This window comes from Parus major, chromosome Z (assembly GCF_001522545.3).
Source record: "Parus major isolate Abel chromosome Z, Parus_major1.1, whole genome shotgun sequence".
NCBI classification, from domain to species: Eukaryota; Metazoa; Chordata; class Aves; order Passeriformes; family Paridae; genus Parus; species Parus major.
Window position 1 is genome coordinate 6,606,647 of NC_031799.1, and position 23,684 is coordinate 6,630,330.

The 23,684-nt window shown below is 44.5% G+C and overlaps 1 protein-coding gene across 16 annotated transcripts in view; it reads left to right on the forward strand.

The window, feature by feature from the left end:
- CELF4 (CUGBP Elav-like family member 4) overlaps positions 1–23,684 on the forward strand; it is a 705,470-nt gene that overhangs the window by 639,612 nt on the left and 42,174 nt on the right. For 6 of the 16 annotated variants that reach the window (XM_015653356.1, XM_015653359.1, XM_015653357.3 and 3 more), the window contains exons 8-12: positions 604–753; positions 11,818–11,898; positions 12,917–12,982; positions 14,617–14,697; positions 20,883–21,026. In XM_015653356.1, coding sequence (XP_015508842.1) covers positions 604–753; positions 11,818–11,898; positions 12,917–12,982; positions 14,617–14,697; positions 20,883–21,026 — 522 coding nt within the window. The remainder of the gene's footprint in view (positions 1–603; positions 754–11,817; positions 11,899–12,916; positions 12,983–14,616; positions 14,698–20,882; positions 21,027–23,684) is intronic. The other 10 variants (XM_015653365.1, XM_015653366.1, XM_033520455.1 and 7 more) reach the window with 6 other exon arrangements.

Sequence of the window (23,684 nt, forward strand, 5' to 3'; positions counted from 1 at the left end):
TTCTGAAATAGCAGCATTTCAGTCCCCCCCCCCACCCAGGATGCATCTGGGAAGAAAAAAATAATAAGATTCAATGAAAGGAACAAATTTAGTCCAAATTTTGCCCCAGATCATCGGGAGATATTTGTTAAAACAGTATGAAGTCAAGTTTGGGCCAAACAATGACATTAAAAAATGTATCACTGGCTACCTCTAGGCTACAAATAAACTTGACAAGTCTTTTACAGATCCCTAGTGCTGAGAAAGTTCAGAATGAGTTTGCACATGAAAGGTGTATTCATGAGAGAATGCAGACAGAGCAGTCCCGGAAATCGGTACACCCACAGAGATCCAAAGGGAATCTGATAGGGGCTGCTGTAGAAGGCTGGGACTGAGAGTTTTTGGAGGTTTTTCAAGCTTTTCTTGAGGGCTCTCTGAACACGGGAGCAATTGCAAGCTGTCTGTTTATTTGCTCAGCATCTTGTGAGCTTTTTTGGTTTCTCCTTTTTTTTGTATTTTTTTTTTTTTGGGTGGTGGTCACAGCTGTTGTGTCAGCAGTTTTCTCCATGAAGTTGTTGTTTGCAGCACTCACCAGCTCTGCCCTTGTGTCCTCCTCATTTGCAGGTGGAAGCACGCCTCCTGGCATAACTGCACCAGCTGTGCCTAGCATCCCATCTCCAATTGGGGTGAATGGTTTCACTGGCCTCCCGCCGCAGGCTAATGGGCAGCCAGCCGCTGAAGCCGTGTTTGCTAATGGCATTCACCCTTATCCAGGTAAGCCAGAGCAATCCTGTGCCCACAGCCTGTTGCCTCAGTCCTAGGGATACTGTCCACACCCACAGGCTTTGCCCAACAAAAGCCTGTGGCATAGGTTCAGAAGGGTTATACCCCACACTATCAGGGCGCATTATAGCGGTGGTGTATCGTGTCTTACGCAGCTACAGTGTTAAACGGTTCAATCTGGATGATAAACATCAAGGGCATGTTGGAGGTGGAAAAACTGTGTACTGAATATTTGAGTGCTCAATATCTGCTGGATAGCATGTCTGGTGAATACAGTCAGGACAATCAGCATGTTTTGCTTCAGCTGAAAATTGACCTGACTCCCGAGCAGTTCATGCTGGCAGATCCCCTCGCAGTACTGCCAAGGGTCTTGCCTCTGGTTAGCCTTGAAGGAGCTGTGCTAAGCCTGTTTGCACCCAGCACTGGTATCTCCTGCTGGAATTCCCCTGCAGCCAGATGGCTCTGGGAGGATGTTCCAAAGGGTCCGATGTCTGCTGACCCAAGAGGCTTCCTGTGTGCAGGGAACAGGTGTTGACCTCCAAAATGCTCACTGCACACAAATCCTGCTGCCTTACCAGGCCTGGAGAGTGAAGCTGCATTAATAGAGCCTCTGTATGGGCTCAGGGTCACCCTTTGGTGGCACTCTGCAGGAGACCTGCTGCTGGGATTCACACTGTGCCTAGCTTGAAGATGCCAGCACTAAAGAAGTGATTTTGCAAGCACTGGTAGTCAGAGATGAACGAGGGAGGTTAAAGGATACAAACCTGCCCTTATACCTGTATTTACAAATACACACACAGTGTAAATCTGTAATTACCAAGAACTCAGGAGTTTATCATTCCTTAATGTGCACCTACATTTTTTCAGCATCATTTAGATTTGTGACAGCTCTCTCCTGCCATACACTTCCTCTAGGAAGACATTTTTTTACCATTCCTGTACATATACTAATGGTAACAATCATAGCAATAAAAATCTAAGTACATGTTACTAATTGATCCTAATCACCAGCTGGCAAAGGAGTATTTCACCCTGGGGAACTGATAGATTGATCTAGTCTGTTAGGAAATCAAATACTGAGTTCAATGTTCCAGCCAAAAAGCCCGGAAAAACTCTAAGAAAAAATAATCCTTAGTCTGAAAACTCAGAAGATTTGTCATAAGGAACTTCATGAGCTACAAGGAAAAATACCATATAATGTAGAAATACTAAAGTCTTTCCTAGGTATTGACAAATAATTATCCTCCTCCCAACAAACACTTTGCATACATGGAGTTTGAGTTCAACTCTAAACAGAATTAAAATCGAGGGATTTACTGTACTCAAAATGAGGCATGTATACATGTGTTGTAGCAGCTTAGGGACTGGAGACAATTTGGACTCATCACAAGACTGCAGAGAGCCCTTAGTATACTCAGTGAGTTCAACTACAAAACTGAGAAAGCATTCTGTCTTTAAGGTTATATAAACAAGGCCATCTGTTCTTCTGTCCATTTATTTCAGTTTGCCTGTGTGCCAGTCAATCATTTCTCTGTTTATTCATCCATTTCTATGTATGTCTATCCTTTTCTCCTGGTTTACTTAGATCTTTTCAGCCAATTTCGATGATCCATTAGTGTGGGTATGAGAGAAAAGATGCTCTTTCTAGGTGAATCCTAATGGCTTGAGCTTTTGTTACTATCCCAATCTACCCCCATACTTAAAGAATACCTCAGGTATTTCATCTATGGTTATATAAAAGTCAGTGGACTTAATCTGATTCTGCCTGAGTTTTGGAGAGACTTGCTCAGGCAGTAAGTCCCTGCACAAACACCAACAGGCTGACACACTGAAAGGTGACAGTCATCCTGCCCCTCATCACTGCAGGCAGAGAGACTCCCTTCTGCCAGTAAAGCTGACATCCAAACAATCTGAGCTGTGTAAAGTTTGGATTTATCTCAGGGTAACTTCAGCAATATATTTGTCTTTCTCATTGCTCAGCTTCCCCATAATGTGGTGACACCTTAAGTTATACCAGAGGTATAAAGGGAACAGAGGCAGGTCAAACACCTACCTCTCATTATGCTTTTGTCTGTCCCTGAAGTGCTGAAAGCAAGTCCACATAGCTTACAACATGCATTTGCTCCATCTAATTGTGTTCCTTCTCATGAGCATTTATGCACTCTCCAAACCTCTCCTCCTTGCCACAGGCTTTATTCAGTCCTGGAGCTTAGCAGCATTAAAAATAAAAGGATTAGACACTTACATGGGTAATGAGAACATCCACAGCCATATTAGACTGGATAAAAATGTAGATAGGACACAAAACTTCATGTTTTATGATATAAGCCAGCCACTAATTGCTTGGGGTTAGAAAGAAATTTTCATCACTGGGCAGCTTGTTCCATCATTATGAGATTTTTCTCACTCTCCTCTATTGCCTCTCTTACTGCCCTGTGGTTCTTCATGGCTCTGTCTCTAAATGCAAGGGTAGAAATAAAATATTACAGCTGAGCAGGCAATTGCACTAACACTATAGAGAGAGGAAGATCATGACAGTCCCCATCCAAAGTCAGCATCCTCCAAACAACTTTCTTTTATGGTGTATCTCTCATTCGGAAAGTGGCTGAGACTGCTGCTGTATTATGTACATAATCATAGTCTTGCTATGATTATGACTTGCTATATATTGTTTAAATCCTGAATATTGCTTTCAGATACTCTTTCATACTCCACAAAAAAACATCAAATGTGGGTTCACACCATTATAGACTGTAGCAGAATGTTCTTTGTTGACTGAGAATAGCAAAACAGGACAATGAACATCTCTAGAGGCATGATATCCATATCATTCAGACCCTAATAAATTCCATTAATTGTGCAGTTTGTCTACATGTTCACCTCTCTGACCAGCCATAATATTTTTGATGCTGCATCCAAAGGAATCCAGAATAACACAGTCTCTATAAAAGTCCATATTACACAACTGTATTTAGTCTGTAATTTCACTCTTTTTTCTTCTGTACCCTGGTGTTCTTTTTCCAAGATTCCCCTTGACTGGAGAAGGGATGTGCATGGTATCATTTCAGTCAGATTACCAAACCAACCACAGCTTTCTGGCAAAGTCTAGAATACTTTGAACATCCCTACTCACCAGGGCTTTGATCGCAGCTCCTCTCCCTGCAGGAATTAGCTTTCTCTGTTAATCTGGTCAGGCTATGGATCCATGCAGTGTCACTAGAAAACCATTCCTTGCAGTCATAACCTTTGCAAGCCAGGGTCTCACCTCCTCCAAGATCAGACAGTACATAATGCCTCAGTGCACTTTTTGCCACAGAGTGAATAACAAGGCAATAAGTATTTCCGCTTCCACTAGTCTGAGCCCCTTTGGAGATTTGACCTTTTTGTGTATTAATTCCCGCCCTTTAATCTTTCAGTTTGCAGAGCTATTGAACATGGCAATGTGTCACAACATATAGTGGGGACAAAGAGCATAATCTGTTGTGCCATGATCTTGTGAGTCACTTTGCAGCAGCACAAGAGCGTTTGCCATTTCCACATTTAGTCACAGTAGCAGGGATTGCACTCTTCTGCCAAAGCTTCTTAGCCACACAGAGCCCAGAGCCTCTCTTGTAACCATGTGTGATGTACAGTAACAGTAGACACCATCTGCACTGGCTTCTGCTGTGTCTCACATCATCAGAATTCTGCTCTCTGCTAACAGGTCCAGCCCCGCTGAATTACATTGTGGGGGACTGACAAAATTCTGACTCCATAGATAGAGCCTCTTTGGTAAGAGAAAGGGCCAGAGAGATGAGAAAATTGTGAGACCAAAGGGTAGCAAACAAGAGAGAGAAGGGACTGGCTGTCAAAAAATCAGTGAAACAAGAGAACTGGAAGCAGGAACAAAGCAGAGCTCCCAGAAAAGTGAGGACTGCTCCATCATCATCTGTCCAGTCACATGCTGAGAAAGAAGAGGAAATACACCACATAGCATCTTGCACCCCCCTTACTCCTCCTGAGCCAAAGGATGTCCAGCTTGACCAGAGCCAGGGGGGTCCAGCAGTTTGGCAGCTTTGTGAAGCCTTAGATGAGGAATGCTTTCATGGACACTGAGCTCCTCAGCTTCCTCACAAGGGGAAGCAGAAGGGCAGGCACTGATCTCTTCTCTGTGACCAGTGACAGAACCTGAGGGAATGGCCTGGAATTGTGCCAGAGGAGATTTAATCTGGGTGTCAGCAAAGGTTCTTCACCCAGCTAAGAACTGGAACAGACTCCCTAGGAAAGCAGTGACAGCACCAAACCTGATAGGTTCAAGAAGCATTTGGACAATGCTCTCAGGCATGTGGTGTGACCCTTGGGGTTTCCCTGTGCAGGATTTTGGTAATCTTTATGGGTGTCTTTCTAGTCAGCATATTCTATGATTCTGATTAAGTGCATTTAGTCTGGACTTATGTTGCTGAGGAAAAAAAAAGTTAAGTCCCCTCAGTTCCCTTTAATCCATTAAAAGTGTGCCACCTCATTTATTATTTTCAGGCACAGAGTGGTTCTGTTTCAGACTGCTCACCACTTCCAGGACTGGCTCTATCTTTCCACTCTGCAGACCCAGCACAAGTTTCTCCACCACCACTCCCCTTTAGCACACAGTGTTTACATGGGGGCCAGCAAGACAGCAATCTCCACTTCATCCCCTGTTCAGGGTTGTGCCCTCTCTGGTGAGGACTAGCTGCCAGTACAAATGGGCAACCAAGCTTTTATGCCCGCATTTTTCCAAGTCACAACTGAGATAGGCAGAAAGGGTGTTCCTCACAGGGAATTCCGGTTATGTAGCAACTCATCCTTGTAACTGAACCAAGACCTTCGATTCATTTTCCTTGGCTCACCAAAGAGATATCAGGCACACACCAACTTCACCTGCTGCCAGCAGAGACCGCATTCAAACTCCATCTGTAATTACTATCATTACCCAAGTTAATTTTTCAGGGCAGAAGTTGCTAGCATGCTGCTGTGACATCCTTATCCATCAGTTTGTCCTTTAGCAGTGCTGCTGATGGACAGGCTGCTGCTCCAGACCAGTGAGTCCAGTCCTGACCACGGCAGGAACCATCCAGTGGCACTGGGCAAGAGCAGGGCTTCACTAGTGCAGGGAGAAGAAAGGACTGACTTCCCACATCCCAATGTCTACCCTGATATTTCAGGCCTGAAAGGTGTTAGACAAGAGTTTAGAGAGGAGGTGAATCAGGAGAACAGAAAGGGAGTGACCTGCCTGCACCTGTAGAAGGTCCAGGATGAATACCAAACCCCACAGTCCAGACATACACTATGGCCTAGAAATGTGCCTGGCTCAGCTACCCTGAGGCTAAATTCCTCACTACAAGAAATATCTGGCTCAGTGTTGTTTGTCCCCTCTAAATCTCCAGGTGAGATCTTTCCTGTTCATATTTGTATCAGCAGTTCCAAAACTGCAACAGCGAGCACCTGAGACATCATTATGGCTAGGAAGCATTTATTTGACCCATTTGTAACAATCTGCCATGTGCCATAAGCCACGCATTACTGGGAAAATAAACAAGTGAAGGAATGCACTCATTAAAAATATAATAACAAGTTGCCATCTTCAGCTGTAGTCCAAGCCATTTTAATGATGCCGTGTACTTCCAATGACCATGCTGCAGCTGTAATGAATGAGGTTATTTAAGTCAGATGTGTGAGCCTTTCCAGAGCAAAAGTGTTTTCTTCTCTGATCTAGAAGAAGATGTAAACACAAATCAGACTCTGTGCTGATGTCTTCAGTACTATCAATGTGAGCTAAGACCTTGAGCTTTATTTTTAAAGATGACTTAAACTATGCTCCCCCAAAATATGGACTTAGAGTGCCTTTAGTGCTTCTAAAACATGACACCAACTTAGGTGATTACGGCCTTTGGCAGAGAGGGAAGTCTGGTCCTGACTTTGCTGTTGAATGTTTGTCACCTTGACTAGCCATGTCCACCTGTCTGCCCTTCTGAATCATCTGTGCCTTTCTTGCTTTGTTATCCAGAAGCTCATCACTGCCAGACATGTCCCCTATCATGTTTTCACTCAGCATCCACCTCAGAAGGAATCTGATTAGGGATGGGGCTTCTAGGTGGGGCTATTAGGAAAATAATAAAGATAATCCTGGTTTCCATGATTGAAATATACAAATTTTATAGTAGAGCCATATGTTGTCCCAAACAAGCACATACAATAGATGGAGATGCTACCAAAAGGGCTTTTTCCTACTAATAGGAAGGAAGCAGAGGGTATAAAACCCCTGGATTTCTTTGCTCTTTTGATGTGTAAGGGAAGAGACAGAGGGACAACATGTCTTTAACTGAGTGGTGTCCACCCCTAAATGGCAAAACGCGACTATAAAACACAGGATCAGCCTCTGTTTTCTGCCAGATCAGCACATTCTTTCTGTTATTGCAGTTATTGTTGTGTCTGAATACCTAATTAATTACAACAGTAAGCGCTGGCTTCTTTAATCACAGCATCAGCTGTCCTAATCAATCTTAATAATATGGAATCTGTACTATGGCACCCATGAATTTTAATCTACATAAATTTCTTAAGACCTCTCGCTAGCTTGTTGTACGAAATGATATAATTATGGATATAGATTAGGGCTGTAGAGAGTGATTTAAATTGGATTTAAGGAGAAGGTGAATAGAACCCTCCCACTAAGTTATTTATTTATTTTAATCCTGGCCTTCACATAGATTTTTTTTTCCTATCATTATGTTATTAACCCCCCACCACCACCACTGACTGAACAGCACTGCCTCGCTTTGATTGCCCTCCTCCCCCATCCACCTTCCCAAAGGGGGTGGTGGCCAGGCTGCAGCTCCTGGAAGAGGTATAGAATACCTCCAGGACAATGACAGGGATGAATAGGTGGGGCAGAGCACAAAGCTGAGGATCATCCAGCTCATAACATGCTGTTTCAGACCTGTGTAGGAAGCATCTGCACAAAATAGAGTGAAAGAGATGGAATTGAGCATGTCAGTCACAAAAGGCATAGATAATCAGAAGCAAGGAGTGGAGAGAATATCACATAGGAGTAAGATCACTCCTTCCACCAAAGTGAAATCACAAGGCATCTTAGGGACTGAAAATGTGCAAGGCTCTGCTTTTGCCTTTCAGAAGCACTGGACTCATCTGGTTTCAGAGGGCAGACCGCTTTGGCTTTCTCTTACCTGAGCTGGGACAAGGAGGCTGTACCATAGTCCACTGAGGGCATTTGAGGGCCTCTTTTGCTGGCTCAGGCTGTAACTATCATCCTTTTTCCTCACCATCCCACTCGCTTCTGTGCAGACCTTCCTGATTTATGCCCCTGAATGCCACAGCAGACTCCAGCCCTCTGTCCCCTACAACTATTTTCACTTGGGGCAGCCATATAACAGCTTATCTTGGAGAGACACTGGAGTTGGGCTACTGACATGTCAGGGAGGATTCTTTATAGAATATGATTTAAACTAATTTTATTTATTTTCAACAACGTGCTTCATTCTGGTACCTCCATCCATTCATTCTCTGACAAAAGCTAAATGTCAGGCCCAACACTAACTGAAAGCCCCTTAAAAAAGTTGGATTTCAATCTAGAGATATATCAGGAGTAAGAAAGTTCCTGGTGTTAATTTTAAAGCACTTGTATTTCATGCTGACTTGGGAAATCATCCTCAGTTTTTGGCATCAGGCAGAGGATTTGGAAAGTGACATTAACGGATCTACTTTCTTTGAAGGACTTGGGAGGTATTTCTTGACTTCTGCCTAATGAATAAGTGCTGCCTTCATTAAATTTATATTTATGGCCATATAGTAGGTCATTGGCTTGTTTTATGTCTCCAGGTTTATGGAAGGTTATCTGCCATGGTCACCTTGTGGCATCTTGGCCAGGACTGTCTTGCAAAGAGACAATTGTATCCGAGCAGGATTTTTCCCGTAGAGATATGGAAATGATCAAATTAATATAGAGGAGATGTCCAGGGATAAGGCTCTTGCCCTGAGCTGCCAAATGAAGTTACTATTAGCATCTGTTTTCACAGTACACCTTTAGTTTGCCCTGGCAAGGCCAGATCCTCAGCTCCTGGAAAGCAGCAAGGCCACAGGGACTTCAGTGGGGCTGACATGATTGATAGTTGTCCTCTGGCCTCTCAGGAGCCTCTCTGCTTTTTTTTTTCTTCACCAGCTAATCCTCAGCTGTAATTTACATTACAACACCTTTAATCTCAGGAACTTCTCTGTGTTGGACATGACACCTCCATGGGTCTGGCCACAAGGAAATCTGTTTCAGATGTTCTCCCCAGGCACATTTGCACAGAGTCAGCACATCTAAGGTCTTTGGATGATGATACAACTTAAAGACATACTGGTGCTGGTCCAGAAGGTGCTGTAAGGTGCTCTGTGATATCCATGTCTCTCATCCATAACTCTTAGCAGCCTTGATACACCTCACCTTGTGCACCACTGTGGGCTTTCACCCTGGCACAGACAGCACACAGAGGAGCTGAGGTGTTTCTCCAGCCCTGTGTGTTTGTGTTCAACTAATATTTTCAGTATCAAAGACGACTGGTAAGCTGGATGGGAGAAAGGGTGACTGAGGCAGGTTAACTCTCCACTAATGATCTATGTGAAGGCCACCCTGTGAAGTTATGTGTAACTTATGGAGGAATAAAGCCACCCGATCTGATGGTCTCCTTGTGCTGAGATACAGAAAATACTCACAACTCCCAATCACTTTGAACCTTAGCAGGTGGTGGGCTACAGCCACACCTAACCCCTGTTGTAGGTTGACTCTGAATTGTGAGCTCCTCATATATCTGAGCCCTCGATGAACCGTCATAGGTAAGAGGGCTGACACTTTACAAAACACAGCATGGCCACAACTTCCTCAAATATCTAATCAGTGTCTTGAGATTTCTGCATCAATACCAGCTGTTGGCTTCATCCATGCTACATCTGGGAGCCAAGGCAATTATGCCCTTCATTAGGTCTGATTCACCTGGTAGAGGGAGCAGCAGCATGGAGATGTGCTCATGGCTGCCCAGGATGCCTTGGCTTCCTGCCAGGGTGCCCAGCCAGCCCTGGAGTTTGTGTCCCTGCATCTTCACAAGCCGTGTTGGCCAGCAGGGACACGTCCCTATGCTGATGTCACATCTTCATTTGCCACATAAACAAAGTCTTCAAGCTAAGAAAGGCGAGCTCTCCAGTCAGCAGAGGTCATCACTTTTAAGAGGTGCCAAGTTAAACTCCTGCTGGTTGTGACTCACCACAACTTTGGACTTTCCCAAATGGCCAAGGCAGGGTATGACACTACAAGTAAAACAGAGCCCCAAGCCAGGAGTTGCTGTCTCCCCAGAGCTGCTTTCAACTCTCCTTTCAAGAGCATCCAGGGATGGCTGGGTCAGTTAGGGCCCTGTGTTAGAACAGATGCTTAACATAGTTTTTTCCCATGAGGAAGTGATATCCAGGTTGGAGCAAAGCTAATTGAAACCAAGGCAAAGCCTTCCCACTGGCTTGCATGTGCTGTGCGCCAAGAGGAAACACCATGCATGGCCTGGGTCACAAGGCAGCCTCATGAAAAGCACTCAGTTAGATATTACCCTTGGTGGCAAGTCATTAATACCTGGGAAAATAATTAACTCTGAAAGCCTTAGTGTGAAAGGCAAAGAGACTGCATTTCATGGCCTGTTATCCCAAACAATTTAAATAAAGTATTTACCCAGTTCTAATACTTAATATTAAAAGTGGGGGATTGTCAGCATATATTTCCTAAGCAGAATATCTTAATTGTGATGGTCAAAGTATGGTTCCAAAGGCAGGTGAGATATCCACAGGTGGGACAAGCAGCTCTGCAGTGGGCCAGGTGGTCACGTCCAGGAGATAGATCCAGCCATAGCTGGGAGGTCAGGCAGCACCCACAGGTGCCCAGATCAGGCAAGAAATGAAGGAAAGGACCATAGATAGTTCCTGCTTAGTGAGTTCTCCTGTATCAGTGAAGTGCCAGCCACTGCTAATTATCAGCAGGTCAGGGGGAGAACAATTGTGTCCAAATCAGCCTCATTTGGGGAGGAATGGAATACTGTAACTGCATTTCCTGAGCAGCAGAGACAATTTCCTCTTCTGCTCAATGAAAGGACAGTTGCCTTTGGGGCAGAGATGGCAGATACTTTCCTTCACTGCAGTCTGCAAAACCACAGTTATAAAGATTTGCTTCTCTCACCAGAGGTTCCCTCATCTTTCTCAGGAGATATCTCCTATCTGACAGGACTTGAAGGGTCTAAGTTATTATGATCTATTCTCCTAAAGGGGTGAGGGAACTGATGTATTACTCAACTTTTCATAGCTATTCAGTTTTCTTGTGGAGCAATATGATCAATATTCTGTTTGTCAAGGAAAAGAGTTTTAAGCAGAGGTTAAAAAGAATAGACTTTAGTTGGTTTCTTCTTCAAGAAGAAAATATTAAGTTAAAAAAAAAAAATAATTGTATTTTCCAAACATTTTCTCCATTATTTTACTGGAACAACTACTCTTTAAAAATGTAGTGTAGAATCTCTACTTTGAATTCCACTGACCTCCCACAGGTTTTAATGTATTCTCCTCACACTGTTTTGTAAGAAACTAAAATCCTTACAGTAAGACAGTGCTTTCCCATTTCACATATACACATATTGAGGGACTTGCCAAAAGTCAGCTAGGAAATCATTCCAAGCTAAGACTGCAATCCCACTGATTTCTTCCCATGACTACCCCACCTCAAAGTCACATGGTCCAGTAATATCCATAATGAACAGGAGCTTCTAAGACTTAGCCAGCTAATTGGGTTTGCCACCTCAAATTTGGTCAATTCACCATTCCTCCTTGTATTTTGGGAGAAAAGTGCAAGACCTTGCAAGTTTCCATCATGACCAATGGTGATCTTTAAAGTTAAGTTTCAAGCTGGTATTTCTATTTGTAAGAAAACACTTTATCCGTGTTCCTTGGGTATGTAATACTCACGTATGACAACCTCCCCCACACTTTGCCATACAGTCAGTGTCTTTCCTTGGATAGGTGTATGGCACCAGATTTCCTTCCAAGAGGCCCCCACCTTTGCATCCTCCAAGCCTTGCCTCCAGCCACACCTCTGTGCGGGTAAGAAGGAAAAAAGGTGGGATGGATGTGGGAAAGTGGCAGTTCCCTAAGGGCTCATCCTACAAGGAATAGGTTGGAGGGACTGCATAAATGTAGAACTGTGCAGTCCCAATAAATACAAATTAAGCTCATAACAAGAAGTGAAATATTAGGGCCAAGGTGACATTTGGACTGGAGGTTTAGCCAAGCTTTGCTTTAAATATTTTATTGATGCAGATAAAGAAAGAGCTTATCCAACACGTTTCTCTCTCTTTTTTCTCCCTATCAACCAAAGGAGAAAAATAAAAAAAAAATTCTTAACTAGCTTTGGTTGTATTTGAGCAAGACTTCAAAGTTTCACAAAAATAAACAGTTTTAGTGGGGAGGAATGCACACTTGTAAAGAGAGAAAATACACTTTGAAGCCAGCAAGAGACTGCATGCCTTATGCAGCGATTCACAGCATCCTCCCTGGAGCAGACAAGTGGTGTCCCCCTCCCCTCCATGCAGCTTCTTCTCTCTCACTGGGGGCTGCCTGGCAGCAACACAGTCCTTCGAAGGGATGTGGGGATGACAGGAGCCATTGCTTTGTTCTCTTCTCCTTCCTCCTGCTATGCCCCTGTTGTTTTCTGCTCTGATTGAAAGTTTCATGTGACTGTAGCTGTCACTGAGATCTGAGTTTGCACAGCACCTAGCACAGTGTTAGTCCTGGCTTAAGATGAGGGTTCTTTGGGGTTGATTAGTGCCAAAAATCTGCATGATCAGTGCAGATCCATAATTTAAACTTGGGAAATGATGAGAGAGGTTTATTTGTCCTGTGCTCCAAGATCTCACAGGGTGATGGCTGGGGGACAGAACCCTCTTAGCCATCCTGGGGGGGTTCTCCACATTCCTGTCCATAGGGCAAGTGAGCTGCTCCTCTTCAACCCTCAGCCCCTGGGTTTGTCTGTTACATAATACATATTGATGATAAAAGATAAGGGGAGAGTGCCTATCATGTTTTAACCCCTTAATTCCTTGTCTCTCTTGTGTCTCCACAGCACAGAGCCCCACTGCAGCAGACCCCTTGCAGCAAGCCTACGCTGGAGTGCAGCAGTACGCAGGTCGTTAGTATTAACACTTTCTCCCAATAAACCTTTCTCTTCTCTAAAGCCATTACCCTCTGAACACACCTCAGGAGGCTGAGGTTTTTACTGATACAAAGGGACAAGCTGGGGGCCGCAGACTCCCCGATTCAGTTCGCACAAACATCAAGACATCCAGGGTCTTCTTCACAAAGGAGGCAACCTCCTCCTTTTCCCATGGAAAGGCTCCCACTGACCAGCACCTCAGCCAAGCTTCATCAACAGAACTGTGTCTGCTCTGCCTCAGCACAAGGGCAAAATCAGGCCACTGCTTTGGAGGCCACTTTCTATAACAGGTCTCCTGAGTGCTCTCCTGAGCAAAAAAGGAAGGTGGGCAGCTAGACCCTGCAGAGCCACTGCTGCTGGTGCCTGGTAGGCTGTGGAATGCCTGCACACACCCGCTTTTTTCAGGCGTGTATAGTGGCCAAGCCCCACTTAGTCAGTATGAGCTTTGCTTAAGAGCTACCCAGACATCCCCCTGCTTCCCAGCAGATTTCACCACAGTTCCCTGTGGGCCAGCCTCCTCTCGTGCTGCCCTGTGTGCTGAGCAGCTCATTTGCAGTTGATGGACTGACACCAGCCAAAGTGACCTGGTGCAGACCACGACCCTGCCGTGTTCACCCTCCCCTCACGAGGTGTCCATGGCCAACGTTGCGAGGAAGCTGCCACCCCAAAGTCATTTCCTGTGGTAACTGGAGCAATCATGGGTTCCCGCTGAGGAATGGCTATTATCTCATGTCAGCGCTGTATCTGGAAACTTAATTTAATTCTCCATGTAGGGCTTCATTTGCCAGTGTTTTAGTTATTGTCATTTATTGCTTGTGAGGTTTGATAGATGGGAAGCAACTCAACCCTTTGAGCTGTTAATTAACCCCTCTACACACACATGGCCCGTATCCTCTTCTCTCTGGTCTTGCAGGCGACCCATACTCTGTATTTTTAGCAGCAAGGCACATCATCTACCATCTGTGGTAGTGAATGACTCCCCTTGTTTGCTTGGTGGGGGAGCTGAGATGGGGAAAATTGTTTAATTGCTGCTCACTGTTTCCACTGTGTTTGTGTGAGAGAGAGGAAGTCTCTACAGGCGTGAAAGAAAATGTATATCTGAGAGTGTACGTGCAACTGTGTCTATACAGCCTGTGGGCACATGAAGGGGGAAACACAGGTGTGGACTGTTTTTGTGAGCATGGAAGTTAACCAGGGTGCCAGAGATGAGGTGGGGGAAAGGTGTGCACGTGCTCTGGGTGTGGCCGTCAGCGTGGGCATCTCTGCACTGAGCTCGTGAGTGAACATGTTCCTGTCACTGCCTGGAATGGTTGCACATCTCTGCTGGGAGTGGTCTCAGCAGAGCCCCCCATTTACACTGCATGGCTGCCCTGGGTGTCCCTGCTGATGGAGCTGGAGGGAGGGAGGATGATTCAGGCCCTGTGGCACCTCCTGGAGCATGACCATGGCTCTTATGTCACACCTCAGGCTGCACGAGATGGCCATTCACAGAGCCAAAACACAGAGGCAAAGCCCACATCAGGCACGGTGTGGTGGTTTGGAGTGAAAGCTCCTTGCTTCCCAGCACTGAAATCTGTCCTTCTTTCTTGTTTCCCTTTCTCTCCTTTTAGCTGCTTATCCTGCTGCTTATGGCCAGATTAGCCAAGCGTTCCCACAGCCACCTCCCATGATCCCACAGCAACAGAGAGAAGGTGAGTAAAAGTGATGTCCTCCTTGTCACCCCTGAGAGCCATCCCCACCTCATTGGTTCCCCTCCTCATGGACCTAGAGCATCCATTAAACACCTAATTGCTGTGAATGCCTGGTTCCCTGAGTTTTCCTCCATTTACATACGTGGCATGGTGTCACTGTCATCAATGGTACTGTGGTGGATCATCTATGTGGGGAACTACTGATGAGATCTCTTCAGTCCCCAGGGAGGAAAGCATGCTGGTGTGCATGGGACATGGAAAGATCAGCTAGCAACATAGCCATTAACATCCAGTGGGGGCCTCTCTTTGAGACAAGCAACAAGAATGCAGATAAAAATTCAATTGTATTGGAATAAAGAACCTTACAGGAACAGCACTAGTGGCCCTTCATTAAAAGTCAGTAATGTCATTTCAGACACTTGTTGTTTGGAGAACAAGGACTTGCTATTTAGAGTAGCTGATCTAGTCCTTTCAGCCCTTCAGCCTCCACCAATAATCTGGAAACATCAATCAGACCTTGCAGAGCACAATCCCTATAACAGGACGAGAAAAAACATGTAGCCAAAGTTCCTATTTCTTTGCAATGACTGTGAGAGTTGCCTGGGTAATCTACTCCACAGGACTGGATGGCTTCACTGAAGACATGAAGAGTAAGGAGAGGTGAATCTACCATTTTTGCATGTAAATGCCTTGGGAGAAAACTGTGCCATGCAATACTTCCTTTACAGTCAGTGGGGAGCAGTGGAATCCTCAGCGGCAATCCTCTGGGCTGGTTCCATTTCAGTTGTCTTCCAAGGCATCCACTGCTCCCTTTTGACAAGAAGGAGGGGACTGCTTGCCTGTGTGAGACACTAAAGTCAGGTTCTCCAACTCAGCAACTCTCATTTTAAATAGTTACATTTTAAATTTTATCCTCTATTAGATCACTAATTCAGACATACTCTCTATTATATGTGTTATTATATGCATGTAATTACATTTAATATTTTAATACACTGTAAGAATCAGAATGAAATTAATCTGGATTACACCATCAAACTAAAACATTCTGGTGATCTAAAACTACTTTGGGGGAGAAATCTCATTTTGTAAGAAAATTAGAAATGTCGTCATTTCCATCTAATTTGGAATTAATTTTTTCCTATGTCAGAATTTCCTGGGGAACACAACTTCCAGCTCCTGATTAGCTCTAGTACATGTCCCTGCTGTGAGAACAGATGCACAGACCTATCGTATCATTACAGAGATGTTTCCCCCATGCTGAAGGACTTTGCTTTTTATTACTTACTGGGGCTAGATTATGCACAGGACAAAATGGCGAGCAGATATTGCTCAGCAAAGCGCTGTGCCAGGAACCACCAGAAGCTGGGGGAAGCTGTGGTGCACGCTTTGAAGACCCTCTGTCTGTAGACCCCTGTGTTCACAAGGCATGGTGTGTCTCTGTGGGTTAGGAGTGAGTGTCACCCAGTGGACAAGTTATCTCATAACTCTGCTCCTTCCTTTGAGCAGCTGGCATTGAGAATGAGGATGGCTGGGCGACAGCAGTGTGAGATGAGCCACCAGTCCAATGCAGGTTGCCATTCCCAGGGTTCCTCATTTTCCTGCAGTGCTGAGTGTCTTTCTCTGCTTCTTGCTAGAGGAATATTCTCTAAAGCACAACACTCCCTTTAGCAGAGGGTCAAGAACTTTGAGCATCTCTAACCTTTAACAGGAAAACACAGCAAGAGGGAACTCAATAATAACAATAATGCTCAATGCTGAGAGGAGTATTTTAGGTTTGCAAGGATGTGCACAAACATCCATACGTTAGTGAACCAGTCTTAGCACCACAATAACACCACTGATCACATTGTTAATGACAATCTTAGCTCTCCACTCCTGGATCCCAGTTGGATAACAAGCCCAGGGACATTTTGCTGCTGCAACATTCCTGTAGAGATGAGTCATTACATCCACATGAGCACTGAGGCTGCCGGCAGCTGACAGGGCGCATAGGGTGGAACTGATCCAAAACTATCACAGCTTAAGATAAAATCTTGATTCAGGCCAGGTCAACCACACAAAACTTGGAGATAAGTTTGTATGATATTACTCATCTTGATGTAGTCTCTGAAACTAGTAAGTACAACTTCTTGGTACAAGTTTGAGACTCTTATCTGGGCTGTGCCCAAATATTCTGGGCAAGCAGAAGAGGGAATGAAATTCCTTCCTCTGAACGTTTGCTGTAGAGGTGAGGTGTGCAGTTAACCAGTGTTGCAGCCTGACTTCATACAACCTCATGGGTTAGCCCAGTTTTAATTACTGCTGGAAAACAAGCCTCATCACAGCCGTTCCTCATGACATTGCCTGGCAGTGCTGGGATGAAGTGATGGATAGCTGATGTCAGAACAGGGATATGGAGCTCGCTTATGTTGAAGGTGGGCACACAGGGGGAGGCTGGGTCCGCAGCTGTCCCTGTGCCAAAAAGCTGACAGTGAGCTCAGTGTGAGAAGCATGGGTAAGAGCAATGGCTTATCAATGGCTCAGCTCAGAACCAACCATGTGGTTCTGTGCCCTCAGTCACCGCTTTTTCCATTATCCAGCATAGTTTGCCTGTAATCTACAGAACATCCATAAATAAACTGTGCCGTCTCTGAAGCTTTTCTTGCTTTTTTGCCCAAATCAAGGCTAACTGTTCTTCTGAATAAATGAACAGAAATGTGTATATGTCATAAAATGTATACATGTCATAAAACCAAGAGCCATGGCAGACATCAGTGTTGAAATGAAACTTCAGTTTTTCTAATGATGTGCCATGGGGGTTAGATTTCAAGCTACACTACAGCCCTTTTGAAAACAAAAGTAAAGCCTGTTGTAAATTAATTATTGCACTAAGCCCTGAATTGCCAAATATACTGATTGCAAATAGTCCATTAACTCCCTCCAAAACAATAACTTTTCTTCCAAAAAGAGAGCTGGACTCTGCATTAAGGTTTTTCCATACCAGCTGTGGTTTTTCTGTTGCTCCAGTATCCTGAGCAAGCCCCTTAAAACTCATTGTGCACTGAGAACTGACTAAGACCTTTAAAGCATTTTGAGATGAACAACAAATGGGATCATAAAATTATTTGGGCTGGAAGGAACATTTTAGACTTTCTAGTTCCAACCCCCTGCCATGAACATGAACCCCCTCTAGTGGAGGGACACCCTCCACTAGACCATGTTGCTCAGAGCTCCATCCTCCCTAGCCTTGAGCACTTCCAGGTGTGGGGCACCCACAGCTTCTCTGGGTAACCTATTCCAGAGCCTCACCACCCTCATAGTAAAGAATTTCTTCCTTATGATCTTGTGTTTGGTTTCTTAAAAATATAACTATAAAACAAGACAGCCATACACACAAGCACACAGCCTTCTATGGAGTGCCCAAATTAACTTGAATCAGGCAAAAACATATCCAAAAAAAGGAAGGAGGACTGAGGCAGACAGATCTTGCTTTGTGAGTTCTTTACCAAGGGCTCTAACTGTAACAGGCGCCTTACAGACAGATTTATCATAAAAACTGCTTGTTAAATTCTAAAATTTGATATGTGAGGGTGACAAATTATCCAATTTTTCTGGGCTTTTTTCTCAGAAGCAAGGGAAGTTTTCAGCTTTAGAAGTTAGGAAAACTCCCTCTGTAGCTGGAAACAAAGTGAGTTTGGGCTTGAATGTCTGGGTCAGTAGGGGAAGCCACAGCACAGGTTTTCCAGGCACATTTTAGAGCTAAGCTGTTCTTTGAGAATGGTCCCTGCTTTTCACATCCTCCCTGGTCTCCTCTTGGTCTCTGAGTCACATGAGGAAAAGCTGATTTCAAGGTAAAGTGAGGGTTTTTCTCTCCTTGAGCCCAGGCTAAAGGTGGTGTAGTTAAAGTTGTGTGCCTCCTGGCCTGCATTATGACTTAGTAGGTGTTTCTCAGCACACACAGGCAGAATCCCTACTCATGCACAACACATCCAAGACCCCAGGAAATGCAGCTGGTATTTTTGAAAGAATTGGCCAGTTTTACAGTGCAAACTGCTGGCTCTGGTGATGTCAGTGGGAATTTTGCCACCAACTGCAGCAAAGCCAAAATTTTACCCATTCTATTATAATGTGGATCTCAAATCCCACAGCAGAAGTGCTCTGGGGCATGTTCAGATGAAGGAATGAATTTTTTCTATGTTATTCTGGACCATGGTCTGCTCCTGGGCAGAATTTTCTCAATTTTAACAGACACCTAAGGGGGTTAGTGTTTGTTTAACACTTTCAGACTGTTTCATATCTAGCTTATTATGCCAATAACTCTGTATTGTGTGGAAATGGATGGCAGCAAGGACTGGAAAAATGATAGTTTCTCAGTGAGAAGACTAAAGAAGAGGCAGAAGGGAGATGGGGGGAAGCTGGAAAAGCTTGGCATGGAATAGGGGAGCCTGATTATGGGCCACTGAGGTTCAAAAGTAATTTGGCTAAGCAGATGACCGGGTGCCTAATTAGTTAATTATCCTACCATACCACTATCCCCCCCCATTTGGAAGAAACCCTGTTACCATCCTCATGACCTTTAGGAAATGCACAAGATGCAAAGGATCAGCTGTTCCTTCATGACAGTCCTTTTAGCAAATTAGTGGGGAAAATTGTGCTTAGCAAATATTCATTAGGGCTTCATTTTCCATTAATCCAAAAGGAAATGTGGAGAGCCTGTGACTTCAATCATGCTGAGGCCCAGGAATTTTAATGAGCTTTAAATGGGCATCTGCCAGAATTCTGACTTCACCGTACTTCTCTTGCCAGCCGGGGGGATGAGTAATGGGTAATAAAAGGTGGGAGCATCTAGGCGAACTCCTCTCCCTAACAGGAAAGGCAAAGTTGTAATTTGCTGTGTTATGACACTGTAATTATGCCCTGATGAAGAAAACGAGAGTATTAAAAAACCCTTTCCTTCCCCACACCATGCCCTAGATGTAAAAAGGGGAAAGTTGACTGAGCCAGGTCACAAGGTTGTAGGCGCATGGGCTAGGGGGAAGGAGGAAACCCTCCTTCTGTCTGGCCTCTAACCCTTTTGGCAAAGAGCACAAAATGCAGCCCCTTCATCTCGACCCCTCTGAGTCAAGCAGAGCTGGAGTTACCTGTCGAGGTCAGTGCAGAGCTGGGCAGCAGCTGGAAGTACCTTTAGAAATAAAATGATAAAAAAACAATCCCTGTCTCATCAAACTATACTGTTTTCTTCTATTGAACACTGCAAAGGTTTTGAATGCTTAATTTTTTGAACAAAATCACTTGGACACACCTTTTTGACTGTTGCTCGAGGATAGTATGTATAAAAATACAAGTCAGTTTGAAAACTTATATTCTAGGCTATTCAACAAGAGGCAAGTTTGCCCTCTTCTGCCCCAAAATACAACTTCAACAGAATATTTTTTGAGGGTTTCTACCTTAATTTCGTATTCCAGCTAAAGACAACTCTCTGGATGTTTTCCAAAACACCCTCTGAAATTGGTAAGAGTATATGTTACAGGATTGAGGGAAAAAAGCCAATCCCTCTTGTCTAGTAATTTGGATTTAAATCCACCTAAAATCTCTCCTGCAGAATGCTCTAGAATGGAGGACATGGCCTAACTGTCCAGATCTGGGGGAGTCTTCAGGCTGAGTCAAGCTGGGGGGATGAATGTAAAATTCTACAAAACAAGATGAGCCTGTGGGTTTGTGCATATCTTTCTGCTTATTATCATCATTTGTGTGATGTTATTGGCATCACACAGATTCAAGAAGGATAATGAAGCTTCTGCATGCAGACACTGGGAAAAGGCAAGGGATTGAGTGGGTCATCCAAAACTCTGCAGATTAAATAAGGTTATGAGGAACAAATAAAATTTATGAACCACATTCTTTCATTCCTTGTGTTCTTATTCCTCCATTCTGTTCTTTCCATGGCCACATGTGCTGGTGCATTCCTCTCTCTCTAGATTTTATCCTGGTGTCCTGGGAAAACTCTTGAAGTTATCAAAGCCTCTAGGTGACTTTTTGAGCTCCCGGTCTTCTACTTTGTCCATTCCTCTGAGAGTCTACAGGCTGCTTCCTAACGTGGCAACTCACCAGTCAGAGAGAGAAGATGCTAAAGTAAATCTCTGCCATGTGCTTTCTGGTATCCTATTTCTCTTCATTCATGGGTCTTCTTTTTCTCTTGATAGGACCAGAGGGCTGTAACCTGTTTATCTACCATCTGCCCCAGGAGTTTGGGGATGCTGAGCTGATGCAGATGTTCCTGCCTTTCGGTAATGTCATCTCCTCGAAAGTGTTTGTGGATCGGGCGACAAACCAAAGTAAATGCTTTGGTGGGTAAAGATAACAAAACAATTAGATTCATCCAGGAAAGGGCTTTCTCTGAATACTTTACCTTTCAAACTGCTTTCTTTCTGCTTAAGCTTTATGATTTCTCTCAATTTACTCCTGTCAATACTTTCCCCCTTCCTTCTTTCTCTCCTGATTGTCTCATGCTCAGAGTTGTGTGTGCTGCTTAGAGGTCAAGGTTTGGCATCTCACCAGCAGCAAGATGCTGCAGACACCGTCGGGGTGAGAAAATACCTGCCTTGTAAAGGGAGGTGGGGAGGGTGCAGCAAAGACTTAAGCACCTGGAGCAAAATGGAGGGGGCTGGGCATAGGTGGGATTATGAGATCAGCAGGGGGATCATGTTGCAGAAGGAGAATTTCTGTATCTAAGGAAAAGGAGAAACAGGTCCTGGGGTTGAAGGGAAGACAGAGCCATGGGGAGAGCTTTCCTGTAGCTCTGACGCATTAGACTGCAAGGAAGTAAGGGCTGAGCATCTGCTGAAAGCCTGGTCTTCTGGGGGGTGATGGCTGCTTAGTAGATCACATTCAGATGTGTTCTGACCTACTGGACCTGAGGCAGCACCCCAGCAGATACAGATGGGCCAAGGCAACCTGTGCCTCAGCTGACAGGCTGTGTTCAGGCCATGTTCATGGCTTTGAAATCTGCACCTGGCTCACACAGCTCTGGCCTCACTGCTGGCTCCACCCCACCAGTGGAGAGGAGAAAGAGAACAGTCTGGAGCTGCCTGTGAGCCCCAGGCAGGGACACCCTGAGCTGCACACACAATGTGGGGGTTCAGCCAGCCAACAGCCATGGGCTGATGTATGTATGGGCTCTCACTGGGACACCTCCTTTTGCAAAGCTGGGGCTGTTAAGGGCTTTTGGCAGTGTGGCAGCATGGGGATCCTGCCACATTAGATCCCATCACACCTGATGGACAGGGGATCTCCCACAACCATGTGCCCACCACTGGGATCTGTAATTTTTGATTCTCTGCCATCCTGCACCTCTTGCAGACCCTCCCTGGGAAGCACAGCAGAACAAATTATTGCTTTTCTTTTCCTATTACTTGCAGCTAATCTGGATTCTGTCTCTCAGGCAAACTTTCAGAGTTAAGACCCATTGGAGTTTTCATTTGATTTTAAAACCACTCTCAGTCTCCACACTATGCTTTCTTTCCATGCTGCCTTCCCCTTTCTCCTCCTGAACAGCCCACCTCCCAAATCTCTTACCTCATTCCTTGCCACCCATGGTGCATGTCAGAGAGTACTTCAAGAATTTTGTGCCCTTTCTCTATGCACAGTTTCTCCTGTCCATCCACAGACGGTCTGAACAGGCTATTTTCCCTTTTGTTTGAAGGAGCCCTGACCCCTGATGAGAGGGACACAGCCCTCCCAGTCACGAGGAGTCACTGAGTTGCTGAGCTATCCAGCAGTACAGGAATGAAGGACAAAGAGCCTGGTGTGCAGAGGCAGTTGGCAAATTCAAATTGGAACTCAAAACTATGAATTAGCCCCAATGAATGCAGAGCTTTATATATATATATGTGTGTGTGTATATATATACATCTATCTCATAATGAGCTGACTCTGAAACTGATGCTTCAAGCGATCCACAGACTATAACTAAAGAAATGGACTTTTGGCAGTGAAATTGCCATTGATGTTTAGAGGAATTCTGAGCCTGGCTCTCCACATTGTGAGAAGTAAATAGAGGTTCCCTCTGGACAGCTATGGGCCTTATCCCCACTCAGTTCAAAGGCTCATGGCTACAGGGCCCCATGAGGACACAACACACAACCCATTTGTGGGCAGGGATTTGGGGTTCCTTCCAAAGTACTGTGAGATTGAGACTGAGAGTTAAGCAAGAACTGAGGGGTCTTAGCAGAATTTTTTCTTGAATTTTACTGGGAGAAACTAAACATCAGCTTGTTGGATGAAGTGAACTCCAAAACTAACTGTGGGATTTCGAAGGCTGAAATAGTGAGGTGCCCTTTGGAAGTGTTGACTCAAGCATGCAGACAAGCAAAACAAGGAATTAGAGATTTCTTAGGATTTTAGTTGTCTTATATCAGCTTCTGAGACTCAAATACCCAGGTCCACTCACTCTGAGGTCCCAGGCTTGACGCTTCAGCCAGTTTTCCATAGAGCTGGGTGCCTGCTGTGACTGCTGGTCTCAGAAAAATATGTTGACTATGCTTCTACATCCACCACCTCCAGAAAGATAGAAATAACAGAAGCACAGGTAGCTAACTATCACAGTTAGATTTCACTGCTTTTCAAAACCTCCCACCCTCCTGACCTTCAGATTTAAACCAATGTAAAAATGTAAATGGTATTAGAGAAAATCAGGCTTTTAATTTGTTTTGCTAAGTCTACTGAAACTGGTTGAGGGTTTTTTGTTGAGGAAATAAATTTAAATAAAAAAAAAATTACTTTTTCCTAAAGGAAAATAAGGGATTTTATTAACTTTGAAAATAAGAAAATTCCTTCTTTGCTGCTTAAACATTTCCCAAAACTCAACATGTAAGAACACAGCATTTGCATTCTATTTCACTTTTTTTTAGTGCAGCTAGAGCTCTCCAACTGCTAGCCTGGGGGGACAATTCTGTCTGGCCCCAGAAAGATATTCCACTATTATATGACCTTTTAAAATATATCTG